The sequence below is a fragment of the Hydra vulgaris genome, chromosome 14, assembly GCF_038396675.1.
Source record: "Hydra vulgaris chromosome 14, alternate assembly HydraT2T_AEP".
NCBI classification, from domain to species: domain Eukaryota; kingdom Metazoa; phylum Cnidaria; class Hydrozoa; order Anthoathecata; family Hydridae; genus Hydra; species Hydra vulgaris.
This window is the reverse complement of record NC_088933.1, coordinates 23,952,501-23,972,500: the sequence shown is the minus strand read 5'-3', so window position 1 is coordinate 23,972,500 and position 20,000 is coordinate 23,952,501. Positions and strand designations below refer to the sequence as shown.

The following is a 20,000-nucleotide window of genomic DNA, read 5'->3' as shown; positions in this document are numbered from 1 at the left end:
TTTGTTTACTTTTTTTTAAATACTATTATTTTGTGTTATACTATGACATTTTTTTTACTTGTCTTAGTAACATTTTTGTTTTTTCTAAAACTGCAATAAACTGCAGTGTTTCACAATGCTGCTGTTTGTTGTGATATTTAAAAAAAAAAATTATGCTTAGTTAGTTAATAAGGTTGTGATTTGTCTCCAGGTTTAGGGGCCTTACTTGCTCAAACTGTTAACAAATAAAATTGATTAAATTTTCAGGAATTGCAGTTTCTTATTTTTTTTTTCTTTTTTGTAAAAATATTGTTTTAGCTGTTTATAATTAGTTTATAATTGGTTAATTAGTTGTTATTGTCAATCTCAATTGGTTTTTATTTTTTCTTAATTTTTTAGGAAGATTTAAGAATGAAGATGCGTGAGTGGACTGAATACTTTAATAGCCCTATTCGTGGAAGAGTATTGAATGTTATTAGTTTAGAATTTTCTAAAACAAGGCTAGGAACTTTTTTTATTCTTAATTTTTTTTTGAAACTTTATTAGTTTTTCAAACCATGTTATAAATATTATACATACATATATGTTAAAAATGACGCTTTTAAAGCTTGATAAATTAAGTTGACTGAGTGTTAGGTCAAATTTTTTAGGTTTTGAATTTTTTTCAAATCTTCTTTTTAAACTTTTTAGTATTAATTTTATGCAATAAATTGCTATAAAAAAAATCGCTTTAGCTGTTGAAAACCTGAAAATGTTAATTTGAAAATGATTAATGGTAAGAAACGACCAAACATGTACCTCCAACAATATTTCATAATATTGGTTTTAGTCCTATTCCAACAGCACCAGCAAAACTACGTAAAACAACTTGAACAAGTTTATCAGTAAGAAATATTCAAGAGGATGAAGTTAACAGTTTTAATGATGCTGATAACTTAGAATTCAGTGAGATTATAATCAAGGTTGAAACTGAACAAGTTCTAACAGTAACAAGTGTAATAATGAGTTTTTATAATAATATATTGGATGCTATATAATAATATATTCTAGTTTTTATGATAATATATTCTACTTTATGACATAAAAGATATTGCTTTTCATGTCATTAAGTAGAATCACATAGAAAGTCTTTATTTCATGTCATTAAGTAGAATCACATAGAAAGTCTTTATTTCATGTCATTAAGTAGAATCACATAGAAAGTCTTTATTTCATGTCATTAAGTAGAATCACATAGAAAGTCTTTATTTCATGTCATTAAGTAGAATCACATAGAAAGTCTTTATTTCATGTCATTAAGTAGAATCACATAGAAAGTCTTTATTTCATGTCATTAAGTAGAATCACATAGAAAGTCTTTATTTCATGAAAATATTTATCAAAGTGATAATAATAATAAAGCAGCAATCATTTTTATTACAATATTACTATTATTATATTTTCATGAATTTTCATTATATTTGTGAATTATTTGTGATTAGAAGAACCACTGTTTGAGAGCCTTTGTACTCACCAGATATTATTGTTCGAGCCTTTAAGTATATGGCTGTATCTCGAGCATTATACAAGCGTTAAAGAAATGACTTTCAGCTTCCTAAGTATGATCTTTAACAAAATTGACCACAAGAGTTAATAAACTTGATACTGTATTTTAAATTTCCAAAACTTTTCAGAGTTTCAAAGACAGACAGCACTCATGCATTATAATGGTTGATGAAGTATACATTAAAGCAACAGTCACATTTCATGGTGGAAAAGTCTATGGTCATGCTCAGGATAACCCAGGGAAGCTTGCCAGAACATTCCTTGCTGTAATGGTTAAATGCTTATTTGCAGGACCTACATTTATTGTTAGTATGGTATCAATGTCTAATTTGGATTCCAATTTCTAATACAATGTTGTTGCTAATCTAATTGAGTCTATTGAACAATCCAGTGAAAAAGTTATTTCCATAATTTGCATTAACAATCAAGTAAATGACATTTTTTTATTCTTTTTGATATCATTCCTGATAAATCTTGAAGAACTAAAATAAATATATTTTTGTTATATGGCTATGTCCATTTATGGAAGAATATGTGTAACAATTAGCTTACCGAAAAAAACAACGTAGCAGTTGGCTTACCGAAAAAAAATCGTAACAATTGGCTCACCGAAAAGACTAAAGAGATAAACTTCAATTTGGCGAAGCTAGTTGTTAATTGGAAAGATCTTGAGAAACTGAGGTTGTTAGAATTAAACTCACTTATTACATTATCTCATCTAAATGAGTTAGCCATATCTCCAAAGCCTGTAGAAAGGCGAAAAAGAAACCCAATTATAAATCAGAATCAGAGTTAAAGGTATTGTTGCTATTTCGCAAATTTTTATTGATGCATGGAAAATTATAAATGTATGAAGAATGTTTGATTATGTAAGATTGCAAGATCCTTAGCGAGCTGTCATTGGAAGTGCTAAAGATAATTGTCTGCAACATTTATCAAAAATAGCAGAAATGTGCAAAAATATTCTGAATTCAAAAGATGATAAAACAGAAAGAAAAAAATGAATATAACCTTTAACTTTGACAACAGCAGATGCAATATCTCACACATTAAGCGGTTTAATAGACTTAACTAGCTTTTTACTTGAAACTAGTCAAAACCATCAGTTTATTATGCTTGGTGATTTTTTAACTGATTCTTTAGAAAAAGCCTTTCGTAAATAAAGACAGGGTGCTGGTAGTGCCTACTTTATTTCTGCTCATCAAGCTGTTGAGAAAATTCATATTCACCATGCTTTATTACTACTAAGATTTGATGCAGACTTTTATGACTGCTCAGATCATCATTCTTGTGATGGATGTCTTCGACATCTAACTGAAGAAGAAAATGAGATTTTTGACATACTGAATGATTTAGAATAGTCTATGTAACAAGACAGTAAAATGGGGTGTATTTATATTGCTGGATACATTGTTCACAAAACCGAAATGGATAATGTTGAAGATACTTTTATTTATTATGGGATGTATGACTACCCTATTTAGTACTTGAAAGAATTAAATAAGGGAGGCCTAAAACTTCCTGGTGATACTCTGTGTTAGTGGGTGTTTTTCGGTTACATTTTGTTTATGAAACTAGATTTTTCTGTTATGGTTTGTCGAAAACCAGTATCTGAATATTGTAATTCGATTAATCAAATTTATTTTTATCATTCTCTTCCAAAAATAAACATTTGTAGTAGAATCTTATCTGATATACTTTTAAATAACCATAAGAACCTGCACAAAAAGTATTGAAGCTGCAATTAGAATAAAGAAAAATTTTTTTTTTTAATTGAGAAGAAAATTAATATGGTATATTTACTTTGTGTTTTTTTTTTTTTTTTACGGAAAAGATAGTGTTTTTAATTAGTCTAAAATCTTTCCATTCGGTTGTGCAATTGCAAGGCCTGTTGTTAAGATAGATTTGGTCATACATCAATTTGTTAAAAATGTAGTTATTCTTTTTCAAAATATTTGCTAAAATTTCAATCATGTATTATTAATAGTATTTTGTCAACTTTTGGTTGTCTTCTGTTTTACATACCCTATTAAGTATATTTATCTATAAGTCTATAGCAAAAAAAAGGGTGTTAGATATGTAATGGTGTATGTATGTATTTATGTATGTATATATATATATATATATATATATATATATATATATATATATATATATATGTATATATATATATATATATGTATATATATATATATATATATATATATATATATATATATATATATATATATATATACATATATATATATATATATATATATATATATATATATATATGTGATGCATCTGACCAAAACCAGTCGGATGTCGCGTTATGTTATATTGAGAAAACCATTAAAACATCTAAAAAAATCAATTTTTATAATTATTTATTTTTTTGCATAATTGTTTACATAATTAACTTTTCTTTGCTATTCAAACTTAACTTTTAATAAAATATAATTTTTTGATGGTTAATTTGGTGATTTTTGTGAGGCTATTGTCTTAAAATGTCTGTGATTACTCATTAAATTGGTCCACTTTCAGTAATAAACATGACTGCCTAGCGCAATAATAACTTTGACATTTTGGTATGGTTAGAAAGCTGACCTCTTTAGCTATTCAATGGTGTACACGTGTTTCTTTGTCTCATTTAAAATTTGACCAATCAGAGCAATTTTTACAAGCCACCACGTGTAAACAAACTTGGCAAGCGTTGCTATCATGTGTTTTCCATTATGTTTTGATCAATTCTATTGGACAACAACTTATAATCTGGCAATCGCACATGCTCAGTAGTGATATTATATAGCTCAGCACATGCGCAATGACCGTGTTTCGTTATTGTTGATCGTGTAGCAGTACAGTCAGTAGTAAATAAATAATAATATTCTTTCAGTTTTATTTTAATTATTTTAATAAAAAAATAAAATGGCCAACAATAGTATAGCAATAGCTAAGATGCTAAATTCGTCAAAGTCTGACACAGACAAGCTGAATTCAATTTGGGAAGAATATCTCTGGACAGATCGAATAGATGACGAACTCAACAGCTCTGATGATGAAGTTGCCATGGCAGACCATGAACCCAAAATTTCTGACTCTGATGATGAGAAGGATGAAGTTGATATGAAAAAAAAATGATTTTGAACTGGCAGTAGAACATGCTCAAGTTACTCCAGAGATCGTTACGGACGAGAATGAAGAACTTGGTCAAGCCGAAGCTTTCAGATAAACAAATTTTAATATTAAAATTGCACAAAAAATAATGGCATTTTGTTATAGGTGTTTAAAAATTATTATTAAAAAATGTCTGATTCTATACGTAGCACATAGTAATTATTCAGTTTGTGACCAGTTGTGTTCTTATCCTTGTAAAGTAGGGAAGGGATATTTAGTAGTCAGCTGTATTTACTGTACCCACATGAGCACTGAGGTTGTCTAGTTTGTCGGAAAATGAGGAAAATGGTGAGTTACATATTTTGTGATTATAGGATTAAGTTTTTGATTGAAATGAGAAATATTTTGTGGCCAGATGCCTTTCTCATCTTTATTCTGCTATAGGTTGGAAATGAGTATTTTCAATAAAACATCAACTATGGAGAAAATTTGGAAGAAGCAAATTGTAAATGATTTTCAATTTTGAAAGTTTTGGTATCAAAAATATAAAATAATTTATTTTCTTTTATTGTAGATGTTCTTGCAAGCATTTTAAGGGTGAACCATGTTATGTCATCTTTTCACCAGAAGAAATGGTTCGTCGAAGGATGGATATGGATGACATGTCACCAAGAGATCAAATGCTTGTTCTACTTGGAAAAATATCGTGCACGGTTAATTTATCGCTTCATACCTGTCGATCCAAAAAAACAGCGGCTGACAATAAAGAAAGAGAACATCAGCGAACGACATACATGATCGAAGGCAACATTGTGTGTCGTGACACATTCAAATTTCTTCATAGAATTAGCCAGGATCGTCTAACAAGTATACTTAAGTGGTACAAGGAACATGGTCAAATTCTGGTGCTCCAATAATTCCTCGCGATGACAATTTTCAGTCGATGACTTCTCTACCTCTGGACCACGACAGCGATACCGATAACTACGAAGTTTTGACAGAGGTACAAAGTACAAGAGGACGTTCAAGAAAACAATCAAAACAAGACAGTGAATTTAGTAAAAAACAAAAAACTGTCAATGAGACGCGACCTAGAGGTCGAGGTCGGGGTCGTGGTGCACGAGGGCGTGGTTTAGACTTTTAACTGTTTTTTTTATTTTTGTTTTAAACTTTTAATGTTTGTTTTAACTCTTCACTTTTTACTCTGTTATGCTTTTAAACCAGCACATGAAATTTTTTATAAACAACATTTAGGTATTTTTTTTGCTTTAAATATTGTCAATAGATTTAAAATTCTAAAAATTAAAAAATTGATAATAATTTAATTTTCTTGATGTACTAAAAGTGTTATAATTTAAAAAGTAATCAAGCTACAGTAATAATTTTTTCAGGACTTGTTGCGAATGTATCACAGTAGATGTGTGCCAAATTAGAACAAAATCCATGCATGGTATCTAAGGAGTTTTCTATTTTATATGACATCAAACCTTTAAACCCGTTTTTTTCCGTTTTAAAATTTTAATATAGATGTTACATTTTTGCTCATAACTTTGGCTAGGGTCAAGCTGGAGCAATTTTTGCATCATTTTAAAGCAGAATATTATACCTTTTCAAATATGTATCACACTCAAAACTTAAAATTTTATACATGTGACTGGTTTTGGTCAGATAAGTCACATATATATATATATATATATATATATATATATATATATATATATATATATATATATATATATATATATATATATATATATATATATATATATATATATATATATATATATATATGTATATATGTATATAATATATCTGTATATAATATATCTATATATATATATATATATATATATATATATATATATATATATATATATATATATATATATATATATATATATATATATGTATATATATAGTGACTTTCAAAAATATAAGGTCAGATTTTTTAGCTTTTTAAAAAAATAAAAACAAGAGAGATTTTTTTTTAGTTTTTACTTAAAAGACATTTTAAGACCACCTTAAAATTTGACTCATCAATAGAAATGACCTTAGACCAATCTTCTACTGACCATTAAAGTCTTTCTTTAGTCCTATCTGTCATCCTTAAAAGGGATTTTCTTGGATCTTAACAATCAATACCATTTTTTATTAAGACACCTAACTGTGCTTCAACTAGCACTACCAAAACCAGCCTTATTACTAACCTCAGCTGACAGTTCTTAGTAGCTAGTTTTAGAATCTTCCCTTACCCTTCAATACAATAAGCTTTCATCCCTAGAATTAGATTTGGACAGGCTGCCAATTCTTGGTGAATCTTAGTAGAAAGTTAAACTGTAAAAGTTTGTAGTTTTTCAGCGTTGTTTGGGTACAGCATGATGAAACAACAATATCTTGCTATTTCTTGTTGACTTTTTGTGTTATCTTTGGATAAACTGATAATCTTGTTATTTCTTGTTGATTTTAGTGTTGTTTGGACACAGTATAGTCAAACACCATATAATCTTGCGTTTTCTCGTTGACTTTTTGTGTTATCTTTGGATAGACTATTTGCCATTAGACTTCTTGTGATACTGATTTTCTGCCTATTATTTCTGCTTCAGGTGTGCCATGAGTTTACTAATTTAAATATTTCTAGAAATATTAGAAATTGATTTTTTTTTCTTATCGAATTTATTTGGTATTTACATTGGTCAAATCAAGTATAAATTTTCAGGATTCTCCTATAACTTATTTAAGAATTATTAATTTTAAATTAACTGACCTTTTAATTTTGACACATTTTTTAATAAGTAATTGCTTTAATAACAGCATTATTTAACAGTAGTTGCTTCAATTTACCATTAATTTACTCAGAAACAGATAGATAAAACTGCTAAGTGTTATATATATATATATATATATATATATATATATATATATATATATATATATATATATATATATATATATATATATATATAACACACTTATCAGTCTTATCTATCTATCTATATATATATACACACACACACACACACACACACACACACACACACACACACACACACACTATAGCAGGTTTAGATAAGCATGTGTTGACTAGTTTTGCTTATATAAGATAGTTGATGAATGTACTAAAGCCGCTGGCAGTTAAATCATATACATATAAATTTACCTACAATTTTTGCTGACTAATCAGTTTTTTCAAAAAAATAAAAGAATAGTAAAAAATATAAATTAAGATGTATGTACTGAAGCCCTCCTAGCCACCTATTTCAGTATTTCATATTGCTTAGCTAAATATGCAATTCTATATATATATATATATATATATATATATATATATATATATATATATATATATATATATATATATATATATATATATATATATATATATATATATATATATATTTATATATATATATATATATATTTATATATATATATATATATATATATATATATATATATATATATATATATATATATATATATATATATATATTTGTTGTAAATAAAGTATGCATTTATTTGTTGTTTTGTTTATGATTATATAATTTTAAATAATCATGGAATTTTAGCCTCAATGAATTAGTAACAGCACCAGAGATTGTTCGTAATATGTCTTGGGTAGAAAACACATGGCCAAAAGTTATAACTGAAGAAAAGTAATATTTTAAAATTATTTACATTCATTTTTCATTTTCCTAATTTTAGTATGTATTAATATTGCTTCTATTCCAACACTTTTAGTTTTTTTATAAAATATACCAGAATTTTCTAACTTTAATTCTGTCCTGTGACGCAAAAATACCCGCTTTCAACTTTTATTAAAAATTATTTGTTTTGCATCTCCTTGCTCCATCATCACATTTTATATAAAAGTGTATTTACTTTCATTGCTATGTTTTAAAAACCAGAAATTTTCTCCAAAGTTATGTAACTTATATGAGGTCATAGTTAGTTCTTTTTTTTAATTTTGAGTCCACTTATAAAGCTAATGAAATTGCAGATTATAATCTTAGTTAAGTTTAATATTTCACCATAAATTTGCCTTAACTGTTTAATCTTTGGTTTGTAAGTTTGTTAAAAATGTCAATTTATAATAAAAACATGGTAGTTATTTTTTCGTTATGTACAGACTGATGATATGTACAATAGGGCATCCCAATCTTTTCAACTTTCATTAAAAAAGTTGTCCCTTAGAATTTATTTATTTTTAGGTATATACATTAAGGGAAGACAAATAAATTTATCAAAATATAGACAACATTTGCAAAAATAGATCTTTAGTAACTTTTATATTATTTCCTCACCAATTTCATTTAAACTGAGATCTATAGATATTTGCTTGAAGCTATAATTTCTTTCTATTTCAGTAACCTTAGAAAGCAACTTACCAATGGGTCCAGAAAACTCTGTCTTTTTGGCTGTCTTCCCATCAAGCTCATCTATTAAATGCCAAAAGCAAAGTTTATTTGTGCGAAGAGAACATATTAACCACACAAATTTTCTTTCTAATTTAATCTCTAAACAATGCATTATACCTACATTATGACCTGTATTTGGAGCTGTGCTATCACGACCAATAAACTTTAAGCTACAGTATTGTGCAAATTAATTGCATCAAACATTTTTTTATTTTTATTTTTTGTTTTATTCTGTGTTTTCTATAATTTAACTGTGATTAAAAGGATAAATAAATTTAAAAAAAGTAAATAAACAAAGATGGACACTACACCAAGAAAAAGATCTAAAATATTAACTTTACTTCAATATTCTGATAAATCTCAACGGGAGAGTAAACCAATCTACAGTTAGCCGGGTTAAGAAGCATTATATTGCAACTGGCAGCGTATCACCATTAAGACAAGGAAAATGTGGTCTAAAATGAAAGACCACAGAAAGAGATGGCCGATATCTGATGCTGGAGAGTATCAAAAATCCAAAAAAGATAAGTGACCAACTAATGAAGGATTTAACTACACATGACATCCATGTCTGCTTGAGTACTGTGCGAAGGAGGTTGATAGCTGTTAGAAGGTTTGCCAGAAAACCTTCTAAAAAACCATTACTTACAGACGTCATGAAAAAGCCTTTTTTGTGGGCAAAGGAATACAAAATGTGGACTAAAGAACAATGGAGAAGGGAAGGACAAAATGTGTATATTAAATTTACAGCTATTTTATTTACTATAGTTATATAATCATACTATTTTTAAAAATTGAAGCTATTAAATTCAAGAGACTTGATAACAGTTAACTTGTTTATTTATTGATTGCAGGTTTTATTTTTGGATGGATTACATTTTAAAGTACAAGGCCAGCGGTCACAGTTTGTTCGTCGTTCTGATGGTGAGCCTATACGACCCAGACACATTGAACAATATGCCAAGCATCCATAAAAGATGTTTTGGGGTTGTTTCTCTGCTTTTGGACCAGGAAGACTTTACCCAGTTACTGACATGATGAAATCTGACACTTACATTAAGGTTCTGCAAACACATTTAATTCCAAAGATGTTATAAGTGTTTCCAAATGGAAATGGAATATTACAGCAGGATTCAGCCACACGGTATACATCCAAAAAAGTCAAGAAATTCCTGGTAAAAAATAATATTAAAACACTTAAATGGCCTGGCAACTCCCCAGATCTTAATCCAATTGAGAATCGCTGGGCAATTGTAAAAAAAAGACTGCGAAAACATGACTGCACAACTAAAACTAAGCTTACCACCACTATCCTTCAGATTTGAAGACACAGAAATCCAAAACATTTGTAAAAATTTAGTGGATTCCATGCCAAATTGTATGCAGAAAAATTGAAGACACAGAAATCCATAACATTTGTAAAAATTTAGTGGATTCCATGCCAAATCAAATGCAGAAAAATTGAAGACACAGAAATCCATAACATTTGTAAAAATTTAGTGGATTCCATGCCAAATCGTGTGCAGAAATTCATAGCAGCACAAGGAGGACACATAAAATATTAGTGCATGAGTTTTTATTTTATTAGAGTAAGAAAACTTAAAATTTCCTGGATTTTTGTTCTTTTTAATTTTGATGCAACTAATTTGCATAATACTGTATCTTTAACACCATGCAAAATAGATCATTGAAATATTTTATTTATTAGATGTTTGGCAGGCTAATATTTTGATTTTTAATATATTTCTCCTTTGGTTAAATGATGAAAATATTTACCATATTTATCATTTAAAATTTAGTGATCTTCCTTTTTAATTTGGAAAAAAATTTTTTTGGTTTCTTCATTAAATGTCATTAAGTTGATTTTGTCACTTCTTTCATCAAAGAGAATACAAGAAACATCTTTAGAATCTAATCTATTCTCTGCAAAAACCTGACACTCTGACATAACTTTGTTTTTGTCCAGCAATAAAAAAAATACCGAGTTCTGAAACAACTTTAGCCCCCACCAAATCTTATGAAAATTCTGAAACACTTGCAGTTCCAGCAGTGTTTTAAACTTCATATCTTTTTGCAGTAATAGCTGAATTTTCATATAATTTTGCTTTACTTTGAAGTTGTTACTTATATTTAATAAATCAATATGTTCAGTGTTACTAGAACATTCAAACTCACTTTTAGAGCACCTTTCTTCATCGTTACTTTTTTTCCAAAACCTCACCAGGTTCTTTTCAAATGGCTATTTATCATCTCATTTTCCTTGAACTTCTTTAAAATTCTTTCTTACTACTTCGCTCAATTGATTTTCGCTTCCTTTTATTCTTTATGTAATCTTTTGATCTTATCATAATTTGAGCTTTACTTTTTTTGCTCTCTTACTTTTTTCGTCTGCGAGCGAATTTTAACTCTATTATAGAAACTTACTGACTTTTCACATTTGCAGTTGATATGAACTATTTTTTCATCCTAGACAATTTGATTTATTACAGAATAGAATTGCAGTTGGTTATATCAAACAGTCGTGACATAGACTTCATTATCTTGTCAATTCCTTCTTTTTTGGTTAAACTTTTTCTGGAAATATTCTGAACATCATTATAAACTTTTTTGATTTTTCTGTCAAGTCTCAATAAACAGTTAGCCTTTTTCAACTGTTTAACAACTTCGAATCTTGTTTTCCTAACCAAAACATCCAATAGATATACTGTTTTTTCTACGACTCTTTAATCAGTATAGCTTTATGAAAAATGGCACCAAGAGTTGTTTGCTTAGATGGAATCAAGTCTCTTCCTTTTCCTTGAGATAATTCTTATCATATTATTTATTATTATTATAGTTATTATTATTGTTATATAATTACATTATATCAACAAAATTATTATATTAAGATATAATAATAACAAACAATTAATATAAATTTTATATAGATTAGATTATAATATTTGTCAATTTTATTGTCGCCAATGTCAGTGTTATTGTTGATAATAACAATATCAATGTTATTGTTGATCAAATTTTATACAAGAAAATATATTATTCATGACTTAATATTCATGATAATATTATTAAAAAAATTTAATAATAAAATAGTTTATATAGTTATAAAATAAAGCAATTATGATTTTAAAAATTGTGTACCTATTAAATCGGACATTGCTGGGGTTGCCTTTTTTTTCTTGTTTTTATACCACTTATTGGAAATTATCTCTTTTACTTCAACTATCGGTGGGTTGAAATAAATAAAAATGCTAAAGCGAAATTTGAAAAATATAATATAAAAAAACCCCAAAATTTAAAAAATTTTTTGTTTAAAAATTTCTCATAAAAAATTGTTTCATGTGAAAAGTTTAAGTTTCTCAAGAGGTTTGTACCGCTTTTTATTGCTTTCGCATATAAATGTACTTACACTTCTAGTTAATTTTTAGATCAATGAAATAAAGCAATGAATCAATTTTAGCTAATGAAGACTTTTTAAAAGGAGCTTTATTTTAATAGATCTTAAATTTATATACTTTTAAACAAACCAAGGGACACATGTTTATTTTAAAAAAAGAGTTATTTTTTGAAAAGTATGGGGCGCTCTAATGTACAATCTGCCAATAGACCTTTAGAACAAACTTGGGTAAACAAAACTAAAAATTTAAATGTTTTAAATTTCAGGTTATAACATTAAAAACATAAAATGCATTTAAATTAAAGTAAATAAATAAAAAACAAGGAGCAATAAATTACAAATAACCTAATAAGTTTAGTATTTTCTTGAGTTTACTCATTTAATAAATTAGAATCGATGAAAACATTATTGTATTGAAAATTTAAACTTAATACTTTCACAATAATCTATTATCTATAGACCAAACCAGTAAGATCAAATCAAAAAAACAAATACATTTATTAGTCTTGTTTATTATTCTTGTATTCTAAGTTATTGCTTCTTTTTTTGTTATACTATTATATATATATATATATATATATATATATATATATATATATATATATATATATATATACATATATATATATATATATATATATATATATATATATATATATATATATATATATATATATTTATTTATATATATATATATATATATATATATATATATATATATATATATATATATATATATATATATATATATATATATATATATATATATATATATATATATATATATATATATATATATATATATATATAGTTGATAAAACTCTGTGAATCTTATCCAAAAGCTGAGACGTAGCAACATTCAGCTATAGCAGCCCAGTACTTTTTTTTTTTTTTTTTAAATCAATATTTTCTTATTTTTCGTAGACCATTCATCAAGACTTGCTTTAAACTTGTTTAAGCTCTCCACTTCTACAACAATATCCGGAAGTTTGTTCCAAATTTGGCTCACTCTGTTTGAGAAGAAATGTATTCTTGAGCTAACCGATGCACAAAAGTCATTTATTTCGCGAGGGGTGAAACACTGCATCCTGATTTTATATTTGTGACCTACTTGAAGAATATGACCAATTTTAATGTCAAACTAGGAGACTGGTTTGACATTAAAATTGACATACTCTAAATGGTTCAATATCTTGTTTAAGTGAATCAAGTCTCCTCATTTTCTTCTAAGGTTTAAAGTTGTTAAACCCATTCTAACTAGCTGCTTTTTAAAACAAAGCATTCGATTTGAGTAAGGTATTTTCAAGATGAGGTCTTTACTTTCAAAGGCCTTTTTTAACAAACCTAGTATTTTTGAAGCTTTGTTAACACATTCTTGTGTTTGATGTTTCCATTTCATATCCGGTTGTACAAAAATACCTAGATCTCTCTCTATTACACTGTTTGAGAGGTCATAGTTCATTCCATTTACATTTAATGTGTTTGGTTTAACAATACCTCGAAGAACATTTTGATTGCCAAATCTCATCACCTTACATTTTTTGCAATTAAGTTCCATACGCCAATCGTTGCACAACTGTTTCACTTGTTTAATGTTTGTAATGTTTTTCTACTTTTTTTACTATTTTCAAGAAACAAAAAATAATGACGTCTTTAGAAAAAATATTTAATTATTAAAAATGTTTATGATTCAAACAAAATTTTCTTTCTCACTTGCACTATCTTGCTAGATCCAAGTTTAATTTTTAGGAATGATCCGCTCTATGCCACGAAAAAGCTTTTTATGGAGTGTTGCTATTAATCATGTTCATTTCATAACTCATCTGCATGTTTTTTGATAGTAGAAGTGTAAATTATAAGTATAAATTAAATATAATTTATACCTATAATTTAAATATATATAAGTTTAAATTATGAGTATAGAAGCATAAATTATTTATTTTTATATATATATATATATATATATATATATATATATATATATATATATATATATGTATATATATATGTATGTATATGTATGTATATGTATATGTATATATATATACATATATATAATATAATTAATTTCTACATATATTACTATATAATTAATTTCTGAACATAATTATTCTGAGTAGCAGAATTGAGAGAGAGAATTAGATAGATATATAAATGTAGTATATTTAAATTTTATAAGCAAAATATTTGTTAAAAGTTGTTCCAAATACTACCTACAACATGTGTGAGTATTTTTATATAAGCATATTCTAACTTTGTTATTTTTTTCCTTAAAAGTTCTCACACACCTCCTGCTGTGATGAAGTACTGTCTAATGGGGGTAAAAGATTGTTATACAGACTTTCATGTGGATTTTGGTGGCACATCAGTGTGGTACCATTTACTACATGTATATCGAGTTAATTTTTTTATTGTCTGGTATAAAAGCTATATTTGTGTGTAAACTACCCAACCAAATTTTATTATTTATTTTTATGACTTTTAAGGGTGAAAAGGTGTTTTATTTTATTGAGCCAACGAAAGTAAATTTAAAAAAGTTTGAACAATGGGCATCATCCTCAGACCAAAACCAAGTATTTTTTGGTGATAAAGTTGACAAATGTTATAAAATTTCTTTGCAAGAAGGAAATACAATATTTATTCCTTCAGGTAATTTTTGTTTTCAGAGAATGAAATACTTATACATAGTTAAAAGTTTTAATTGTAAAATCATAAATAATTAATTTTCTTTTTAGGATGGATTCACGCTGTACTCACTCCAAAGGATTCCCTTGTGTTTGGTGGTAATTTTCTTCAGACGTTTAGTATTTCACAGCAGTTAAGGTGTCTAATTTTATTTTTCATTTATACTATTTTTATTTGTTTATAAACTCAAAATGTCTCAAAATACGATGAAAAAATTATGCAAAGCAATATAACAACTTCAAAAAAGAATTTTTGTTTAAAAAGATTTACTAATTAAAATAAAATTTAGTAGCAGTTAGTTGCTTCAGTCGGAGGTTGTTTATAAACTATTATGGATATAAAAAACTTCTGCCATTAGTGGATAAACTGAAGCTTTTGCCTTGTAGCATGCTTTTTCTATAACATTGCCAGGGTAACAGGTTGCCAGGGTAATTACAGCAAAAAATTTAGTTCTGCTTAGCTCAGTTTTTCTTTGGTTCAGACAGTTCGAGGAAGAGACTATTATAATTGAAATAATCATGAGTATTTTTTTTCTTTTAAATAATCATAAGCATTTCTTTTTTAAATCAATTTTTAATTTTGTTTTTGTTTTTGGTTGATTTTAAAATCATGTCAGTTTTGATATACTTGCTATTTTGAAGACACGCAATTTTGAAGAATTTGATATACTTGCTATTTTGAAGACACGCAAGTGTCTAATTAACTAAAAATTATAAATGTTTTCTTTTTCAATGAATTTGGTAGTAAAACTAATTGAATCATTTAATTGATCAAGTGACATTTCAAATTTGTTTATATCTAAATGGTTATATGTTAAAACCATCATCAACATATCTAAAAAATAATTTGTTCAATACTTTTCACTTTGTCTTTTGAGAAATACCCCAATATATATCAGGCTTGGCCGGGAAGGCGTGCGATTTCAAGTCTTTATATGACCACGCAAATAATATTTTGTTTTGATGAGTTAACCACGGTTTTAAACAAATGCGCTGAAATAATTAGTTTTTAATTACGTTGAAAATAAATAATTTCGACACGTTTATTTTTACTAACGTTTTTTTATTAGCAAAACGCTTTTAAAGAAAGTAGCTAATGATTTTTATTAAAGTATCATTGAAAGTTGTATAATTTTTTATTCATATTATTTAATTATATAAGATTTTTTTATAAGTAAAACAAACGTAAAAATTAAAAAAAAAAAAAATATAAGCGACGACTACAAACAGCGAAGGTCTCTCTAATAAACTTTATAGTTTATTATCTCTAATAAACTTTATAGTTTATTAGAGAATTAATCATTAAAGTTTTTGCTGAGAAGAAGAAAAGAAGAAAAAAACTTTTTTGAAAGCCGTTTGAATTAAATAACTTTGATCTTTACTTCCGTTTTTATATTATTGAAACGCATGTAAATAAAGTAACAAATCACTGCTAATGATTTTTTATAAAAGCATTAATGAATAATATATGTTTTTTGATATTTATTTAAGTATTTATTTTTTATTATAAATGTTTTTAAATAAAAAAAAAATTATAACAATTTTTTAAATAAAAGATTTAATTATTTTTACTTTTTTTACTTTTTGTGCGAAGAGTTGTTAAGAATCTTTTTTTAAACTTTTAAATGTACGCATTTATTAAACAATTGTCAGTTGTAAGTTGTTACTTAATTTAAAAAGGATTTCGCATTATATGAAATTATAAAAACATCAGTAAAGATAAACGATTCAAAGTTATTTATTCCAAACATAATTTAGATAATCTTATCGTTATAGTTTATTAGTTATTTTAGTTAAGTTTTAATTTTATTTTTGCTATTTTAGTTTTAGGCAAGTTATTTTTATTTTGTTATTCGTTATTTTTTTTACTAAAATTTATTTGCTTCTTTAACGATAAGTTTTTTTTAAGTTTCTTTATGGTTGAGTTAAGATTTTTATAGCGCGTTTTTAAAACTCATACAAATTTTTAAAACTTATTAACAGCCGTGGTCAAGTTAAATAAAATCAAATAGTATTTGCGTGGTCATATGACGTGATATCGCACCCCTTCCTGGTCAAGCCTGATAATATATATATATATATATATATATATATATATATATATATATATATATATATATATATATATATATATATATATATATATATATATATATACACACACTCATATACATACATACATACATATATGTATGTATGTATAATGTAGACTTATTAACCCGGACCCTAGAAAAGTTGGACTTTTACTAAGTTGGATGAATTTTCAATTCTCCTTGAACTTTCTCTATCAACTTACTATAAAATCGTCTGCTTAAGTTGTACACTAGTTAAGTCGAACCATTCACTAACTCATACTGCTTTTGGGGTCTCCAGTAAAAAACTTCACTTAACTAGGACTTTTATTTTGAATTGCATATAAGTGCATATAATGACAAAACCTCCGATACTTAGATAAAAAATTCCAAACTTTAAACACTTGAAAATAAAATACCTTTGCGTCAAATACAATTAAGCATAATTAAACATTTTTCCTGATATCTTTGATTCGGTTACACTTTGGTTAAACTCTATTTATTAATGACTGTTATATTAAAAATTAAAAAAACATCAATTAAAATTCAAAACTTAGAACATTTAAAAGTTAAATAACAAATGTAAGTTAACAAGCTAAACATAGTGATACCTTTGATTCAGTTAATTTTCGATTAAATTTTATTTAATAAAAATGTTGGACTGACAAAAATAAATAATATATATAAAAAATAAATAATAATAATAAACTGATAAAAATACATAATATAATAAGTTCAACAACAGAGTAAAAATGGTCAAAATAAAAAAAACACAATATATTCAAAAAGTCAAAAAAAATAAAACTTCTGCAAAAAGAGCGAGTATCCCTAAATGAGGATTTGGATAAAACATGTTATATGTGGCTTTTAAACACCCGACACCAAAACATCCCTGTGTCATTCAGTGTCGTTAAGTATCGAAATCTTTATAAGTTGGACATTTTCTCATTATGTCAGACTTATAAAGAAATCTTTATAAGTCTGACATAATGAGAGCTTTGCTTAATTTAAACATTTGCTAAGTTGGACAAAATATATATACCCCTTCAGAGTCCAAGTTAACTGGATTCTACTGTACATATATTATATTTTTGTTTTTTATTCTAGTAGTTTATATATACTATTATTAAAAAGAAAATCTTTTTGTGTCTCTAGTATTTATTATCTGGAAAAGAGGTTAATGACACCTTTAAAGTTTTTGTTTCCTAACTTTGAGACTTCCAACTGGTATGCAGCCCAAGCAATATTAAAAAAGATGAAAGGTTAGTTAATTTTTAATCAACATGTTTAATAATAATATATATTTAATGTATTAAAACAGTTGTCTTAACAATTTTTGAATTAATATAATATTTATATTTATCTGACTAAAAATGTTTAACTTTTATTTTATGTATAAATATTTACAATATTTTATATTTATTTAAAACAACAACTGAAAAAAAAAATTATACAAAAGTGATGAAGGCAATATCTTTTGTACCTAATAATGATGATACTTATTCCTGAAATGCATAAATAATCAATATTCAATCTTAAATTCACTGAGAGCAAGATATTTACAAATCACAGTTTCCTTGAACAAATAATGAATATAATTACTATGACAACTTTGAAAATATTAAAAATATTTGTTAATTGTCAATGTTCTATAAAAAAAATCTGTACTGGTCTATTAATGAATTTACTTGCATTTACATAAATTAAAACTCAGTTTACTAGATTTTTTTAACTGGTTAGGATTTTTTTCAAGACATAAAAAAAATTAAACTCTTGAAAAAATAGTTTTTCATTATATTTGAAATATATAAAAACTTTTTACTTTAAAAAAAAACTCGTCAAAAGCTTAAACACCCTCTTATAGCTGAAGTTTCAATTCTTATTTATGAAATATTCTCTTATTTGACACTTTAAACAACTAATATATTAAAAATACCTTAAAGACAACATTGAGGTATAAATTAGACTATCGAATTATAATTTAGATATTTTAATGTTTTAGTTAAATATCCAAATTTTAACAAATTAAAATTTTTTGTTGAAAACAAGTTTGTGTATTTTATTTTTTTTACTGTAATTTTTGATGAGGTAGAATACTCAGCTTACAATCAAGAAGTTAAATCAAGTGGTTTAAGTTTCAAATCCACTGTCTCTGAAAGTACCTCACTCAACTGGTTTCTTTGCACAATAGCTTTTTTTAACAAGGAGAAGGGAGGGAGGAGTATCAAACTCTTTGTTTCCGATATTTATAAAAAAATAATTTATAAAAACTTTATAGATATCAGAAACCAAGACCTCTGATAAAAAAAAATCTTGATTCTTTTTTGTATTTTTTATTTTTTGTACAGTATAACTCTGATATAACAAAAAAATTCTCAGAAATACAATGGAATAGATCTGCAATAAAAAATACAATACAATAAATCTGCAAAAAAAGAATCAGAAATCAGAAATACAATACAATCTGCCAAAATATCAGAAATATAATAGAATAAATCTGCTATCTAAAATCTAGAAAAAAATCAGAATTACAATATAATGAATCTGCAAAAATGCTCTCAGATATACAATAGAATATCTTCAATGAAACTTTCAGAAATACAATCCAAAAAGAAGATGGCCAAAGCAAAAACTAAAACAATATGTCACAATAAAATACTAAAACAATTTGATACAACAAAATGATAAACAGTATACCAAAACAAAATGGCTATGCTAGTTTTTCTCAGATCAGCATGGCCAGTATAAAAATATATTCATGTTTTAAAAATTCTTGTGTCCTTCTACAAATTGATATTTGCACTTAAGTATA

At 26.1% G+C, this 20,000-nt stretch overlaps 1 protein-coding gene across 4 annotated transcripts in view; it reads left to right on the top strand.

The window, feature by feature from the left end:
• LOC100202527 (lysine-specific demethylase 7B) overlaps positions 1–20,000 on the top strand; it is a 67,809-nt gene that overhangs the window by 19,855 nt on the left and 27,954 nt on the right. For all 4 annotated transcript variants that reach the window (XM_065818241.1, XM_065818239.1, XM_065818238.1 and 1 more), the window contains 6 exons: positions 379–479; positions 8,190–8,276; positions 14,710–14,821; positions 14,919–15,081; positions 15,168–15,255; positions 18,344–18,450. In XM_065818241.1, coding sequence (XP_065674313.1) covers positions 379–479; positions 8,190–8,276; positions 14,710–14,821; positions 14,919–15,081; positions 15,168–15,255; positions 18,344–18,450 — 658 coding nt within the window. The remainder of the gene's footprint in view (positions 1–378; positions 480–8,189; positions 8,277–14,709; positions 14,822–14,918; positions 15,082–15,167; positions 15,256–18,343; positions 18,451–20,000) is intronic.